This window comes from Mastigoproctus giganteus, chromosome 13 (assembly GCF_048544385.1).
Source record: "Mastigoproctus giganteus isolate SK-2022 chromosome 13, ASM4854438v1, whole genome shotgun sequence".
NCBI lineage: Eukaryota > Metazoa > Arthropoda > Arachnida > Uropygi > Thelyphonidae > Mastigoproctus > Mastigoproctus giganteus.
Genome location: NC_143587.1, coordinates 52,648,061 through 52,665,792, shown reverse-complemented (window position 1 = coordinate 52,665,792; position 17,732 = coordinate 52,648,061). Strand labels below are relative to the sequence as shown.

Genomic DNA, 17,732 nt, shown 5'->3' with positions numbered 1-17,732 from the left:
ATATCAGGCAGTTGCACTTAGCTCACACTACTCTGAACTCCCGTGCCTGTAAAATCTATACTGATAGATCAAAAACAGCCAGTACGGTTGGTGCTGCTGCAGTTTTTCCTTCTCATACAGTTACAGCCTCACTACCATTAGCCTGCAGCGTTTTCACAGCCAAATTATATACCATCAAGTTAGCACTTACTAAAATTATTGTACTTTCTATCTCACCTGCCATAATTTACACTGACTCCCTCAGTGCTGTGTCTGCCATAAGGAAGAATTTCTCATCTTACCTTGAAACACATTCATTCTCAGCTATTTTTCTGCAGCGTGTCCAATCAGTTAATCAGTTTTTTCTGGATCCCTGGCCATTCTGTCATTCTGGGAAATGAAAGTGCAGACCTCGCAGCTAAACATCCTCAACCAGCTGTCCCAGAACACCCTCAGGTTCCTTACACTGATTATAAGTCTGTTATTTGCAAAGCAAGTTACTATAACTGGTCACAGATCTGGAAAATTAACACCAACAATAAACTTTACCAGATAAAGCAAGAACCAAAGCTCTGGCTCTCAGGCTTTTGATGAAATAGACTACAGGAAGTAGTAGTAATAGTAGTAGTGGAATGTGATACAAGAAAGCATGTGTATGAGCTTATGCAGCATCAGCCTAAAAAAAAAAAAAAATCACACCATTCCCTCCAAATGCCTGTCCAGTTCCTCCTTAAATTTATTAAACCTGTCAACTTCCACGACAGATGGAAGTTTGTTCCAGCAATTAACCACCCGCTGGTTAAAGGCAAATTTCCGCACATCTATTCTACATCTGTCTTTTCTTAATTTGAATTTATGCCCCCATAGGTTCGTAATCTGAACAAGTGGAAGGATCCCATCAGAATTCAGCGTGCTCAACCCATTCAAGGCCTTATATACCTCAATCAGATCACCGCGCAGGTGCCTAGTCTCCAGCCACTGCAATTTTCAGAACTTAAGCCTCTCTTGGTAAGAGGATTCCTTCATTCCCCTCACCAATCTTGTTGCCCTTCTCTGTACACGCCCAAGTAAATCTACATCCTTCCTAAAATGAGGCCTCCAGACCTGTATGCAGTACTCAAGGCGTGGCCTGATCGTTGCCTTATACAGAGGGATAATCACCTCCTTTTCCCTGCTAGAAAAATTCCTATATATCATTGACAAAACCCCATGACCTGCCCTGGCAGCCTGTCTGCATTGCTCAGAAAACTTCATATCTGTCTGCACAATTACTCCCAGGTCTTTTTCATTTTCTACTACCTTAAGTGTAGAAACGTACAGTTGGTACGTTTCTCTGGGGTTACTTCTACCCATATGCAGTACTTTGCATTTGTCAAGGTTAAACTTCAGTTGCCACTTCTTAGCCCATCTTCCCAAATTATCTAGATCCTGTTGCAGTACCACACTGCCATTACTGTCATTAACAACTCTGCCAACCTTTGTATCATCTGCAAACTTCGACATTGAGCCTGATATACCTTCATCAATATCATTGATAAATATACAAAACAACAGTGGACCCAACGCCGAACCCTGTGGGACTCCACTAATAACATTAGTCCACGAAGAGCAGCACCCATTGATTACCACCCTCTGTCTTCTCCCACTTAACCATCCTTTTATCCATTGTAGCAACTTACCCTTAATACCATTCTGCTCCAATTTGTACAATAGTCTTTCATGCGCAACAGTGTCAAAAACGTTCCTGAAATCCAAATAGATGATATCAAAATTATTTTTTGCATCCAGTTCCTTTGTAACCACATCATAATATCCTATCAAATTTGTCAGACAAGACTTTCCCTTAACAAACCCATGCTGTGTCTGAATTATTGCTGCAGTCTTGTCTAGATGATCCTGCAATGCATCTTTAACCAGTGACTCGATTATTTTACCCAGAACAGAAGTTAAACTAACTGGTCTGTAATTACTCGTGTCACCCTTTGATCCCCCTTTGTGAATTGGGGATACATTTTCACATCTTCAGTCCGTGGGAACCTCCCGAGTCCAAGGATGCTCTCATAATTATGGCTAAGGCTTTGCTTAGTTGCTTAGCCACCTCCTTTAATATAACTGGATAGATCCCATCCACCCCAGGTGCTTTTCTTATGTTTAACTTCAACAATTTCTCCTCCACTTTGCTCTCAGTTATTACAAAATCATTTAAGTATCCTGCTACAATTTGATAACCTTCTGCCATTTCCAAACCTTAATAACTCCTCATGTGTGAATGTAGATGCAAAATACTCATTCAGTTTGTTTGCTATCTGGGCAGGATCATCAACAGTCGATCCATCGATATCAAGTGGACCAATCAGATTCATCCCCTTCCTTTTAGACTTTATATAAGTAAAGAAATCCTTGCTGTTTTTCTTAGCATCTTTTGCTAAGGATTTCTCGTAATCTGCCTTCGCCTGCCTAACCTCCTTTGTGACCTGATTACAGACTAGCTTATATCTGCCATTGGCTTCTGAGTCACTTGATAATTTATATGCATCCCATGCATTTTTCTTCTCTGTTACGAGTCTCATTAGTTTATTTGATAACCATTTAGGCCCAAACCTTGAACAATATTTCTTAATAGGTATGAAACTTTTAATAGCATCCACGATTAATTCCTTGAATGCGTCCCACTTAGAATTTACTGTTGGTAACATCGTCAGTTTATCCCACTGTACAGAATTTAAAAACTTTCTGAGACCACTGTACTCACCTTTACGGAAGCAAAAACCCTTTCCTTTACCCCTGATGGTAATTATATCTTTAAGTAAATCCCACATCAGTACACTGTGATCACTGCCACCTAGTGGTTCCTTTATTTGCAAATTCTTAATACACGAATGATCACTGCTGATAACAAGATCAAGAGTATTACTCTCTCTGGTTGCCTCTCGAACATGCTGCTGCAGAAAACAATCATCCAATAAATCCACAAAAGTCTGACTAGTGTGTGAGTGACCAACCCACAAGTTCCAGTCAATATCTGGGAAGTTAAAATCCCCCATTATAAGACATTCTGATTTACTGGCCCACTCTATTTCTCTGTATACAGTAATACCCCGACTTACGCGAACTCGGAGTTACGCGGTTCTTGATTTTTTTCGTTTGGCAACGCTGCCGCCCACTATCTTCAAGGTCGTTTTTCATATGTTATCGATATACGGTGCGACGGCGGAGAATGAGAGCGAAAGATGAACAAAATTCAACTTTGCTGCTTTTATGTTTTTTATATCAGTGAAGGGGAAACACATTTCACCATAATAACGTAAAAACCAACACAATTCCAGCTATCGGTATAATCGAAAATGCAATTAGATCGAGTTTACTACCAGTTTATAACAGATTTCACTAGCAGAAACGCAACTGGATTTTTATTGTTTTATGGTAGTAACCCCTAGAAATGTGAGGTGTTAATAGTGTATCTCTGCCTTTATGGTGTTATGGTGTTGTTTATTCAGTTGCTACATGCGCGCAGCTTTGTTTATGCGTATCAAGCGTGCCTCCTCATTTTGTAATTGTGCTTTATTCCCTAAAAATGAATAAAATACTTAATTAAAAGGTGTGAAAAGGAAGCGTCCTGGTGAAGACACTGCAGATTCAGAGAGAAAAAGAAAAGCAATTATCGATAAACAGAGGCGGACTGGGTCAAAAATTCTTACCCGGGAAAATTTATAATGGCCTCATACTATGGTTTATGGCCAAAATCACACTGGCCCACTGGGGTTTCCCCGCTAAGGCTTATGGCCAGTCCACCTCTGTCGATAGAGAAAAAATATGAAATTGTGAAACGCTTTGAGCGAAATGAAAGATCATGTGATATTGCACGTGCTACAGGCCTAAATGAAGCAACGGCGAAAAGCACATGACAATTGCAAACTTGACAGGTTGAAAATTGAAAAGGGCTCAATTGTAAAGGGCTTAAAAATTTTAGAAAACATAGACTCCAATGAAGAACGCGTTATAGCTACAAAGCAAGGAATAAAAAAATTATTAGCTTGCTACGAAGAAATTCTGCGTGAAAAAAAGAACGCGCTCTGTCGTCAGACGAATTTGTTAGATTTTATGAAGCCATCGACATCGAAATAACTTTTTTACGTAAGTCATTTGTTTTTTTTAATACATATTTTGTATTAATATGTATAAAGAACTGCAATTTTATTAATATTTTTCTTCTAAACTAGTGTTTTTGTTAGTCCTTGGTCCCAATTAAGCAAAATTTATATGTATTTATATGCAAAGTTGTACCCCGACTTACGCGATTTTCGTCGGACCCACCTATCGCGTAACTTCGGGGTATTACTGTAATTGTTCATTGTACTCATTCGAGTGATTAGGCCTATAACACACTCCTACTCTTATTTTTGCTTTCACAGTGCTTATGTCACACCAAACTGACTCAACAGTGCACTGTTCATCTATATCAACTGGGTGCACTTCTTTTGATTTTATGTTTTTCTTAATTAACAGCATAACCTCCTCCCTTTCTATCCTGTCTATCCTTTCTGTACATATTGTACTCCCCAAATTCTAGTTCTGCATTCCTTATATCTGTGTGACACCACGTGTCTGCTATCCCAACAATATCCACCTTTGATGTCTTGACCAACACTTCAAATTCATCAAATTTGTTTACTATACTTCTAGCATTGGTATACATGCTCCTATTCCTATTTACCCTAAGACATCCCATATACCCACCTATTTCAGGATGACTGCCATCCGTCCCTGAAACCCACAACACCCCTCGCTCCAGGTCGCTACTTATTCTAATAGAAGTTGTGCAAGAATCACCTTCACCTCTGCCTACGGCTACTGTTAAACTATTAGTCCTTGTATCCCCCCAAGCTATCAGTTTTCCGACCCACCTAACACTGCCTTGATAGCATCAGCAAATATTCTTGCACCCTTTCTATTTAAGTGTATCCCTTCCCTGTAGAAGCAGTCTCTCCTTTTAACAAGTACAGACTAGGCTGAAAAAAATTCTGTCCCTTGAGCCTTGCACAATCTTTCCAAGCCCGAATTGATCAACAAGGCTCTCATCATATACTCCCTCCTATCGTGTCTGGGCAGAATTGCAGACACTTTCAAATTCAACCCTAATTCTCGGCTTTTGTTCAACAGCGACCTGTACTTGTTAAGTAATTCTGCCGGTCTCCTACTCTTAATATCATTAGTGCCAACGTGTACAACTATATTACCTTTTGTACCCTTAAAAGATGATATCTGCTCTACAACGTCATCAACCTTTGCCCCTGGCAGACATACCCTGGCCCTGTTCCACCTATCCTTTTTACAAAGCATGTTACCCGTTTCCCTGACAATAGAGTCACCAACAACTACTAGTTCCTGTGGGACCAGCACATTCTGCCTTGGGGGTTGCCGCTGTGTTGCGTGATGACCAAGTGCAAGCTCTGGCATTGATGTGGGCAGCTGAGAGCTTGATGGGCCCCTCAATTTAGATCTTTCGAGGGCATCCACCCTGTCCTTCAAACTCTTATATAGGCCCATAACAATGCTGAGTTGTCACCTGATTTCCTTACACTCCTTACATTGCGCACACACAAAGACATCCCCCATGGCAATATTATGTTCCGTTCCAGAGAGTTTGGCAAACATTTCACAAGTTCAAAATTTTTTTAGGCTGTGATGCGTTGGAGAATCGCCCCCCTCAGTTCTCCCCCGAGTCACAGCACTCCTGCCACTTTGTGCCCGTTGCTTTGCTGCTCTAGTTTGGGGCATGCTATTTTAAATTAATAAGATTAAAAAATTAAATTAATTAAATGTCAATACTACGCTATCTAATAGAAACAGTGAAGCGTATTAATCTATATAATATGCGTTAGAGCTACCTGGCTATCTCAATGAAAAATTTGAATTCCCTACCACTATATACAAAAACAATGGCTGCAAGATTCGAACGAAATAACGGTTTTATGTAAATTAAGTAGTAATCCACAAAAACTCTTTATCTAAATTAAAATAAAAATAACCAGTGTAACTATAACTATAAGACTACGTATTAAGTACAATATAAAATAACAATTATGTAAATAAAAAGGCAAACACTTATCGCTTTTTTGGAGCCTGTAACTCACTGCTGTAATTTTTAAAGAGAGTCAGCACCCTCTTTAGTACTGGCAAGACTCAGAACTGGACACACTCATCATACCCATCTGTTCCTGCTACTGGGAGAAGATCCCCCTCCAGTGTTCATCCTGTGACAGTCAACTTACTGTTAGCCATTTTCTGTTTGATTGTCCCCTTTATTCAACCGTATGTTCAAACACTTTTCAGTTGCTCTCTAGGCTGAACGTCTCACATGATTTAACTCATATCCTTGGATATTATGCAAACACAGAAGAATTATAATCTTTTAAAAATGTATTGGCCTATACAGGAGTATTCAATTTAACACCTACACTGGTATATTTTGACTGAATACACTATGAGCAGACACAATTTGGCCTCAGTAGCCCTTGTATCGTTAAGCCAAATACCAACAACAACGACCAAAAAAGGTCACATTGCAGAAGGCAATGCAAGATGCTTGAAAATATAGTCGCATGACATCAGTACATTCTTCCACCAGCACAGACCTTAGTTCACCAAGTTAAGGTCTATGCTAGTGTAAGAATGAGGAGTTGGCTGTTGTCACCGTGCAATGTGATGCCCAAGGGTGTCCCACACATGTTCCATCGGATTTGAGTCTGGTGATCGTGCTGGCCAGCAGTTGTTAGATATCTTCAGTTTCAAGGTATTTCTCCACTTGAGCTCTATGTGCAGTAGCATGTCATGCATGAAAAGAAATCTGGGCCAACCGCACCCCTAAAAAGTCGCACATTGTGTCCAAGGATCTGTTCTCAGTACCTCTGTGCAGTTATGGTGCCCCTATCAAAAACATGGAGGGGTGCAGCCATTGATAATTTTTCTGCCTTATACAAGAACACCACCTCCACTGTTGGTGTCCCTTTCTCTGATGTTGGATGGATGGTACCACATTCTTTGCTGTCTCCAGGTGAATTAACATCCAGAATCTGTTTGTAGGCTAAAACAGGATTCATCAGAGAACAGAGAACTGTACCCCACTTATCAGGGCTCCAAGTCACATATTCATGGCACCAGTTTCAATGAGCTCTGCGGTGGTTTGGGGCTAACAGGATACAAACCATTGGCTTCCTTGCATAGAGTCCATTTAAATTGAGCCTTCTTAACAAACACAGTCTGGTTGTAAATGTTTTTACCTGTGGCCACAGCAACCTCAAGAGACAGTTTTGATGACAGGGTATCATAGGGTTCCGTCTTGCTGTTATAGCCAGATGAAATAGCCCTCAGGCAACTTTGGTCAGCTTTTATAATGGTTCCTGTCTCTTGAAACTGCTTTCATAGTGTGAACACGACACTGCATAACACATTAAGCCAATATGCTACTTCCACTTGCAGCTGTCTGGCTTCAAGTCGTCCAGCGGCTTGCCATCTTAAAAAACCATGTAAATGACAATGACTTTTTTTTTTTTTTTTTTTTTTTTATGTGAACCCCAAACACGAGAGGTATTAGAACCTATAGTACTTAGTACCGTGCTTGGGTTGGAGGTTGAGAAGACGAAAGAAGATATTTGTTGACATTGGACTTGAACTTCTGTAGATTGTAATTTTCAGGAAATACGTATGAAGGAAGGTTGTTCCAGAAAACGGCAGTTGAATGAATAAATGAGGAAGATGAAAAGTTGGTTCTGTGGGTTTGAAGTTGGACAGTAAATGGATGTTGGCTGGTGGCGGCACGTGTTCGGACTGTTTTGAAAGAGAGAGCGGGAATTATAGAAGCCAATTCAGAAGAACAGTGCCCATGGAAATATCTGTAGAAGAGGCATGCAGCAGAAACAGTACGTCTATGAGAAAGCGAGTGGAGAGACTCCGTTAGAGATGAATCATTAATTAACCTAACTGCCCTCTTCTGAATGGAATCAAGAAGCCTGAGAGAGGTTTTGGGGGCACCACCCCAAATGTGGGAACAATATTCCATGGCAGGGCGGATTTGCGATTTATACAGTTATTACAAAATCATTAAGCACACTGCTACAATTTGATAACCTTCTTCCATTTTCAAACTGTAATGATTCCTCACGTGTGAATGTAGATGCAAAATACTCATTCAGTTTGTTTGCTATCTGAGCAGGATCATCAACAGTCGAACCATCGATGTCAAGTGGACCAATCATATTCAGCCCCTTCCTTTTAGAGTTTATATAAGTAAAGAAATCCTTGCTGTTTTTCTTAGCATCTTTTGCCAAAGATTTCTCGTAATCCGCCTTTGCCTGCCGAACCTCCTTTGTGACCTGATTACAGACTAGCTTATATCTGCTACAGGTTTCTGCGTCGCCTGATAATTTATATGCATCCCATGCATTTTTCTTCTCTGTCACGAGTCCCATTAGTTCATTTGATAACCATTTAGGCCTAAACCTTGAACAATATTTCTTCATCGGTATGAAAAGTCTAGTAGCTTCCACGATTAATTCCTTGAATGCTTCCCACTTAGAATTTACTGTTTGTAACATCGTCAGTCGATCCCACTGTACAGAATTTAAAAACTGTCTGAGACCACTGTACTCCCCTTTACGGAAGCAAAAACCCTTTCCTTTACCCCTGACGGTAGTTACCTCTTTGAGTAAATCCCACTTCAGCACACTGTGATCACTGCCACCTAGTGGTTCCTTTATCTGCAAATTCTTAATACACGAATGATCACTGCTGATAACCAGATCAAGAGTATTACTTTCTCTGGTTGCCTCTCGAACATGCTGCTGCAGAAAACAATCATCCAATAAATCCACAAAAGTACAATATAAAACAACAATCATGTAAATAAAAGGCAAACACTTATCGTTTTTGCGGAGCCTGTAACTGTCAGCTGTAACTTTTAAATAGAGTCAGCGCCCTCTCCTAAAGTTAAAATTGAACTATGTTGCAATTTATATTTTTATGATTTCTAAATTAAAATTTTTCCTGATAAACTGTTTTTTTACTTAATGGAAAGTTGTGCCCATCCTCGGTTTATTCTAAAAATGTCATCAGTGTACTTTTGAAATAAATGTAAACACATTTTATTTGGAATTAAAAAATGGTGTTTGTATGTGATGTTCTTTCTTCTGACTTATATGTGCTTTATTAATAAAGAAAAACACCATTGTGTTTTTCTTTTTTTTACCTTCAAATAAAATCAGTTTGCATGCACAGTATACCATTGTCATTTTTAGACTAAACTGAGAATGGAGAACAACTTTCCTGTCAAGGAAAAGCAGTTTATTAGGCAGAATTTAAATTTATGAATCAGAAAATTGAAGCAGTAATATCTAGATCAATTTTAACATGTAATTCTAAAATTTAACCTCAAATATGATAAAGTTCCAGATGACAATAGCATAAATATAAAAATAAGTGAGATAGATCCCAGTACCTTTTAATTGAAATAGCATATATGTCTATATGTATGAATATTTGTGTACCTTATTAATAAAACAGATGTTATTATACAATTTTTTAAAAATTATTGTTGGACCATTAAAAAGATATGCTAGCTAGCAACAGAATATTATTTCTATCTAGGGATGTATCTAAAAGCAGTGATGGTAGAAACCAGAGTGAAGATATACCACCCTCTCGTGCAATAGCAATTCTTCATGGAAAAAAGAACCGACTCACTTCTTGTTTGGATGAAGATGTTTCTAGTGCTATTAAACGGTTTTGTGTTAGTAGTGAAGTGGATCAGTGTGATGAATCTCCATCAAGGTATATAATGTAGAAGATAAATGTCATAGAATTAATATATTAAATGTTCTTTAATTTTCATTTAAGAAATTTTCATCATCATTTGGCATAACTCATCTCATGACCTGGATCACTGTTTTTTTTTTTTTTTTTTTGCCCTTTTTTTCACTGAAGAATATCTGGCGGCGCTCTGAAGAGAAAGCAAAAATTTGTTGAAATAACTCTCAGAGCAGTTCTATTTCTCAGAAGAAAATGTCTTTCCTTCCTTACTCTTTACTCTTTGTGTATTATACCTGTTCTCTGCTTGGAAATATCAGTGTGAAATAGTTGAATCACAAGTGAAAAGGGAGCAAATATATATTAATACTAATTAATATTATTGCACCATTTGTTTTTCTTACAGAAGTAAGAAGAGAAGGTGTACACCTGACAAAGTTTTGAGGATATTTCAATTTTGACAAAAAAAGAGACCATCTTGAAGCAAAATTTTCACTCTTATTGATTGAAGTGAAAAGAAAGATATGTTAAGAGCTTTCATGAGGCAATGGAAGTTTTGTTGTTGTAGTAGTAGACAGTCAAACAGATTCAACTTCTTAGACTTCTTAGCCCTTTCAAAACATTAATACAAAGCAGAAAACTTAAATGCATAAATGCTCTGCTGTGTGTTAAGTTTGTGCACAGTAAAATTTGACTGTAACTATTCAACTAAGTGTCCTATTTACAGGAAGATTCCTCAGGGCTTTTCTCCTAGACCATTCTTCTGTGGAATACTTATTGATGATATAAATACAGTTGAGCTTGGTTATAATGAGCACGAAAAGAACAAGATCACGGCTGTAATGAGCAAAAAAGCCATAATGATTTTAATTTATGTATATTCCCATACAATTGCTCACTGTTATAATGAGCGTACTACAAATTTTGGTAACTATGCAAACGTTCTTAATTGCTCGGATAGTCGAAAAAACCCAATTCTTGGAATATACAAAAATGAAAAGGGCAGTTTAGCTTTTATGACCACCTGCATTGGATTAGCAGCTAATTTATGACCTTGTCCTTTTGGGAGCAGGGACTATACAATAGTGCAGTTGGCATTCCGCTTGTCTCATTACTCTATTTACAGATTAGGTTGTATTCACTGAATCATAAATTTATTTTGGGATTTCTAAGAATTCTGGAAATGGGACTTCTAAGAACTTTGTATGCAGATCACTTTACTGTCATTTTAAAGTAAAATGAGTTAGAAACGAACCCTTCCTTTGGAAACATGTCTTCTAACAAGTAAGAGCGTCTCTCGATTCGCGAAAAAGTCAAAATTATTTTGAACATGGTGCAAATAGAACATGGTGCAAAACAAGGTTGAAGTGTGCAAAACATTTTATTTGTCCTCTTCAACAATATTGACATTGTGGAAGAATAAACACGTTTACATATCGGCACTGTAAAAAAACATATCCGGAAAAAAAACAAAAAATTTAGAAAGTGCAAGGCTACAAACGTTGATGAAGCATTGCTTCAATGGTCCACTACACAAAGAAGTGCTGGATTTTCAATAGGCAGTCCAATCTTGACAGCTCAAGTGGAAAAATTTGCTAAACAATTTGGATGCGACGATTTTTTTTGTAACAATGGTTGGCTGGATCGATTTAAAAACCAAATACAAGCATATTAATACAAATAATATGTAGGTATATACTAATGTTATTTTTTCTCTTTAATATTTCTTTTGTTTTTTGAATCTATCTTTTTATCAAGTTAATTGAGAATTTAAAAAAATAGGAGTTGGTAGATTTAACTCATCACTGATATAGTGAGTAATGATTATAATGAGGAAATTTTGTCTGTCCATTGATACTCATAACCAATTTCGATACTCGTTACAACCAATATAACCAATTGTACTTGTTCTTTATCTCTTTCAGGTGGAACAAAAATCCTTACAATTTAGTTTTTCTTTGTTCAAATCACATTTTAATAAATAATAAACAAATGCTTTTTTTTTTTTAGGCTCTGGCCAGACAAACAAATAAAAATACTAAAATTAAAAAAAAAAAAAAAAAAACTGCTGGTAGAAACTTGTTAGCATCCCCTAACAGTAGATGCTGAAGTTAATGAAAATTCAATGTTTTTATTTTCTTGTCTGGCTGTAGCCTCATTGACTGAAAAACTGGAATCAAAATTTTTGATTCCAGTTTTTCGGGGTTTTTTTTTTTTTTTTTTTTTTTGGTAGTTGTTGGCGCATCGGCTTCTGTGGCCATAATGCACCTCCCAAGGTTTTTGCAGTACTTTGATCCAAGCCCTAGGCAGGATTCGAACCTGCGACCTTTGGGTTGCCAGGCAAGCACTTTACCCACCCGGCTAACCCGGTCGGCCAATTTTTCAGTAAAATAAAAGTATGTGGGATATACAATAAAATACAGTATTTAAGCTAAAGACTTGTAGACATATTATAGACTTAAATTTTATTAATAAATTAATAATTGGCCAAATAGATTTCACTTGCTGTTATTAATTTTAACAGTCCTGGTCATCTTGTGGGACACACTTTGATTAGTACTAAGTTTGCACATACCAACCATCTCTTGTTATTTTAATTGTACTTTTAATCTTATACACAGTATCAACATTGACCTGTTTTGTCAAAGTGAGGTCTTTAGGCATGATTTAAAAAAATTTTTGATTGTAAAATTTTACCTTAACATTGAAAATTTTTACTTTTACAGTCTTTAAATAACTTTGGTTGAATAGTTGTTTTACATAAATAAAATTTATTATTAATTTATGCAGTAGAATCTTGTTATTATACACTTGGTTTATATAAAGCATGTATCATTTCCTTGCAGAAGGACAGCCTTTTCTACATAACATATTCCCTTATTACAAAATTTGGTTAATATATATTACAAAGCACAATTTTATCCTATGAGAGATAAATTATGTTATTTTGTTTGGTTATTACAAAGCTTGGTACAATTCTGATTAATTAAAGTTTAATTTATCCCCCCCCCCCCAAAAAAAAACACTTTTTGTATTTGCTACTCTAAAGTAAAGATAGCATTATTATTCTGTTATTCTGCAAAGCAGATGGCAGTACAAAACTGCACCTGCCTGTGATAAGAAAATTTTCCAAGGCATAATGTTTTAAAGTAGGTAACCAACTTTCATTTGATTATGAGGCCAATAGAAGTTTGAGATTTGCAGTCAATTTTTTAGCCTTGATTACTTGCTTATTGAGAGTGGATAAAAGAATAGCTAAAAAAAATTAAAAGAATATTTTGATGATTGCAGATCATTGTGCAGCATATTCTGCTGAGATGCATATTCTGAGAATTAATCTGAAGAACATGCCTTCCCAAAACATGCTTCAAGAGATCATATACAGTAGCATATATGAGGTACACAATCCACAATGTATGTAGAATGAGGGAACAAGAACAATTTGCAGCCAAAGCAGAATATCTTGGATGCCGTTCATAATGTTATTTCTTGGGGCAGTGTTGCATCAAACATAACACTTCGCAAAAAAAGTGGCTTTGATGAGAATATTGAAAAACATGGTTCATCAAAATAATGTGATAGCATAGAGTTTAGAGACATTTTAATAATTTTTTTTTATTCTTTGCTTCATTGATGAACTTGATTTGAATCAAAATAAATTCTTCTGTTTACTGCAGCTATAAAATAATTTTGCATTTCTAATTGTGAATATATTGCAAAAACATTATCTGCATTGTAATACAGCATCAGCCAAAAAAAGAAGTTTTATGGTATTTGAAATTTTTCCTTTCTAATAATGGGAAATAAATAATTTAGTAGTCTATAGAAATAATTTAATCAAATAATTTAAAAGCTTTGTTTAACAAAACAACTATTAAATATTTTTTGCTAAATTTGCTATATAAATAAGGCATTCAGATACACAATCCACAAGATGTGTATTCACTATTTCATGCAGACGTGTTGAACAGTGTTGGATTTCAGAAATAATAGTTCTGTTGCCTAACTTTGCCACTGTACATTGATAGTCATCATTATTTAATGTGTTGAAAATAATGGAGTAGAGAGATTATAGTAAAACAGATTTAGAAATAAATTTAAAGAAATAGTACGTGAAGTTTAGTTGTGATAACCATTGCTCACCTTTTTGAAGTATGTCATGTGGTGATGTGTAAGTGAAATGTTTATTTCATCATGAAACCACAAACTGTTAAAGAGAGAATTACAGTAAACCCTCGCTAATTCGGTTACAGTTAATCTGGATCAAAATATGAAAAATTCTGTTCACAGTAAAGTACTTTGAAAGACACACAGGATTTAGGAAGGCAGATGAGTCACTCTGACCACGTGCTGATTGACTGTGCAGAGAGAGAGAGAGAGAGAGAAAGAAAGATGGAACATACAGAGTGTCTTTTGTAAGGAGGGTATCTTGTACATACTCTGGCACAACCACCAGATCAGGGATAAAAAAAAAAAGGTAAAGTGCAGCCATTATCAACCCACTGCAGGATGGAAGCCTCCTCAACAATTCATGCTGAGGGAAATGGACCATAATCTGCCACGTCGGTCCACTGCGGGTTGGCAGATCGACCGTATTCAGCAGTCAGGGGCTTGAACCCCGGTCTACTCAAAGAGCGTGTGCTACTGCACTCCCGCTCCTGGCCACTCAGCTACGGAGGGGAGATTACAATAAATCATGAGTACAATCATTAACTGTATTTATCAGTTACAGGGCTTGAACTGTGGTCCACGTAAAGAGCATGTGTGTTGCACTCTTTCTCCTGATCACTCAGCTAAAATTAATACGATGATTAATTACTCCTATCAACAATTTATTATACACACCATGTATGTAATACAGGATATATATTTATTTTGTTACTGTACTATGTTAGCATAATATGCTAGTATGAAAATAAAAATACAGTAATTCAAAAGTGTAGTGCATGTTTATTAACATACTAAGCATATATATATATATATATATATATACAATATTTTCTACAGCAGTGATGTTCAGTCTTTTCTCTTACAGGGGCCATATTCAAAGTTAGATTTGTTTCGCGGGCCGTACCGTGTTATTTGAGAAAAATTAGTGTGTTGCATTTTCCATATCTTGTTACATGTAAAAGGAAGTTTCTATTTTCATGTTACTGTTTTTTATTTTCAGGCTATGTATAAAAAATGCAAATTCCCAACACTTATGTGCAACAAATCCATGTCAGTGATTTATTTTTTAGATTTTATTAAAACTATAAAAATATGACTTACCTTTTTTTTTTTTTGTAAAAAAATACTTCACTTTTGTTTTTAAAAAAAAATACCTTACTTTTTGCTTTTAAATGCTTTAGAAAATTTACACTTAAAAAGGATCACTGCTTTTCAATATTAAGGTGAATGACACAGTCTCCTTACACACAAACACACTGCTTTTACGTCATACTCAATGAAGAAATAGTCTTCAGTCCACCTTTGATTAAAAACATGGCACTCCAAATCGACTTTCATCTTTCAGAACATTTTTAAGGATGATTTTTTAATTCAATGCAAATTAATAATTCAATACAATGAACAAGTTATATCAAAATAGTAGAATTTCACAATATGAAAAGATTGATATATATACATAACTATTTAGCGTACATATGACTGCACTGGACTACATGTACACATTTGATATAGTCGAGCTCGACACATGCCTCTACATGCAGTCTCTAAAATGCTGTTTTAGTTCACTTTCTGCAAGGGCCTTATAAAATTTATTCGAGAGCTGTAGGTTGGACACCATTGATCTACAATATAATTAATACTATATTACAGTTACTTATACTGTAAGACACCTATAAGGTTTTTTGCTTTTCAAAAAATAACATGTAATTTTACTTTGAGGTTTCTGTTTGAATCGCAGGCTTCTTTTTCAAAATATATTTATAGAGAACAGATCAAATTCGCATTTACATCTTTTAATAGTGTAAACCTTTGTAATTGTTCTACACAATCCATAGCATTAGAATAATTGTCAATTTTCAATACTACATTAGAATGCTGTCTGCATTTCCTGTATCACTGCCTTGTCCTTCAGTTCAATCTTCTCTATTAAATTATGATTAGGTTTTGTGTATTTTTCTAACTTGTATTGGGGTCATAGTCCTTTATTTAGTTAGCAACAAATTTGATTGTTTCTTCTGGGACAGTTTTGCAGCTTATTTAGTTGCCACTAATGCCAATAAATCCAGCTTTCATAAAACAGTGTGTGACACTTCCGTTATGCATTTCATGGCAGAATGTATTTGAAAAGTTACATATAATGCTGATAAATTTTGCTGAATCTGTCAAAATCTGTTTTTGCTTGTGTGTGTGTGTGCAGCAAAAAATTGTCTGTGGTGAATCTTAAAGTTTTGGACAGTCCTTTAATCTAATAGTTGACCTATTGAAGTTGCATTTGGGGGCAGAAAAAAAAAAGCTTAACATTCTTGAAGCTGAGATCAGGATGTGATTTAGAATTATTGAGAAATAAAATGACATTCATGTTGGCTCTCCTCAGTTTGTTATCAAATTTCAGGAGCCACTTACTCATTATTGCTCTTGTCATCCAAGACTTTAGTTATTTATCAGATAATATCAGACTTACTTAAATCTACACTTTTGAAACAACAAGGCTTTGACCTGTCAACGATGATTCTAATTTTTCTAACATGGTCACACATTTAGCCTTTCTTTTGAAATTTTTCCAGCGCTACATTTTTCACCCTTGAAACAGTTTTTTCTGGGATAACCTGAAATATAATCCCATTTCATCACAATTAAAAATGCCTTTTTTTGTCATATAATGCACAGGTGCAACAGCATCAAGAGAAAATTGTCCCTATTTATCTCACCTTATCATTTTTGTCTAAGCCCATGTATATATTGGGTCCTTATTGCTAATTTGCATTTTATTCATGCTAAATCTTTCAGAAAGTGCTAAGTCATTTAAATTTTTCCTTCTTTTCTAATTCAATATCTTCCATTTTTTCTTCGAGGATTGAACTCCTCCTTTTGGAAGCCATTAAATAAAAAAGATTTAGTCTAAGTACCACTGAAATTGAAGAGAATCTGAAAATGTAACTGTAGAATTTAAAAAATTTTGAAAATGAAAATGTCTGTGCCATTAAACTGTGTTCCAGTTGAATACCACAGAGCATGTTTTATGCACTGTTTCCATATGGAAACTCTGATTCCCACTTAAATTCTGTTTCAGTTTAGTGTTCATAGGAATTTTGGCATCTTATGATCTCTAACTTATTTTCGTACCCAGTCATGTGTAGCATTGATATATGTGATCTCAAAAATTGCACTTGACACCATAGCTCCTTTTCATTGTTTATAAACATCAGCAAATGCACTTTATGCTACAACTTTTATTGTGTTGTTATGCACATCCAAGTTTCATTGGTATTGTGTTTATATTAAATTAGTGTGACCAAATGTGTCTGCTATTGAGTGGTCATTATGTAGAAGTAAACCCATTACAAAAAACCCTACCTCGGGACTGGGGAAAATAAAGTTGGGCACTTTCAAGTGGTGTCTGTCAGAGCCGTACCAAGGGTGAGGCAAATGAGGCCCTTGCCTCAGGTTAAAAGCTGAAAGGGGCACCAAAAGAAAGATTAAATAATTTTTGAATGAATGACGCATGAATAAATCTATTATATATTTATAATAAATACTGCTTATGAGAATATAACTTTAAACAGTTTTTATTTTATTTTTTGTCATCCTTTTATTTTTATTAAAACATGTACCAGAAATGTATTTTAAATAAGTATTTTTCTTCTTTTTTTTTTTTTTTTTTTTAATATTTTAGGGGAGGGCGCAATTTTTCATTCTTGCCTCAGATCCTAAAATGGCTCGGCACAGTCCTGGTGTCTGTTATTCACTGTAGTCTTTTAATAGTGGTTTCCCTGTATTTAAAA

The 17,732-nt window shown here is 35.9% G+C and overlaps 1 protein-coding gene across 3 annotated transcripts in view; it reads left to right on the top strand.

The window, feature by feature from the left end:
* Positions 1-17,732, top strand: part of LOC150076054 (transcription factor CP2-like protein 1) — a 274,831-nt gene that overhangs the window by 65,291 nt on the left and 191,808 nt on the right. For all 3 annotated transcript variants that reach the window (XM_090387036.1, XM_090387034.1, XM_090387035.1), the window contains exon 4: positions 9,622-9,804. In XM_090387036.1, coding sequence (XP_090243162.1) covers positions 9,622-9,804 — 183 coding nt within the window. The remainder of the gene's footprint in view (positions 1-9,621; positions 9,805-17,732) is intronic.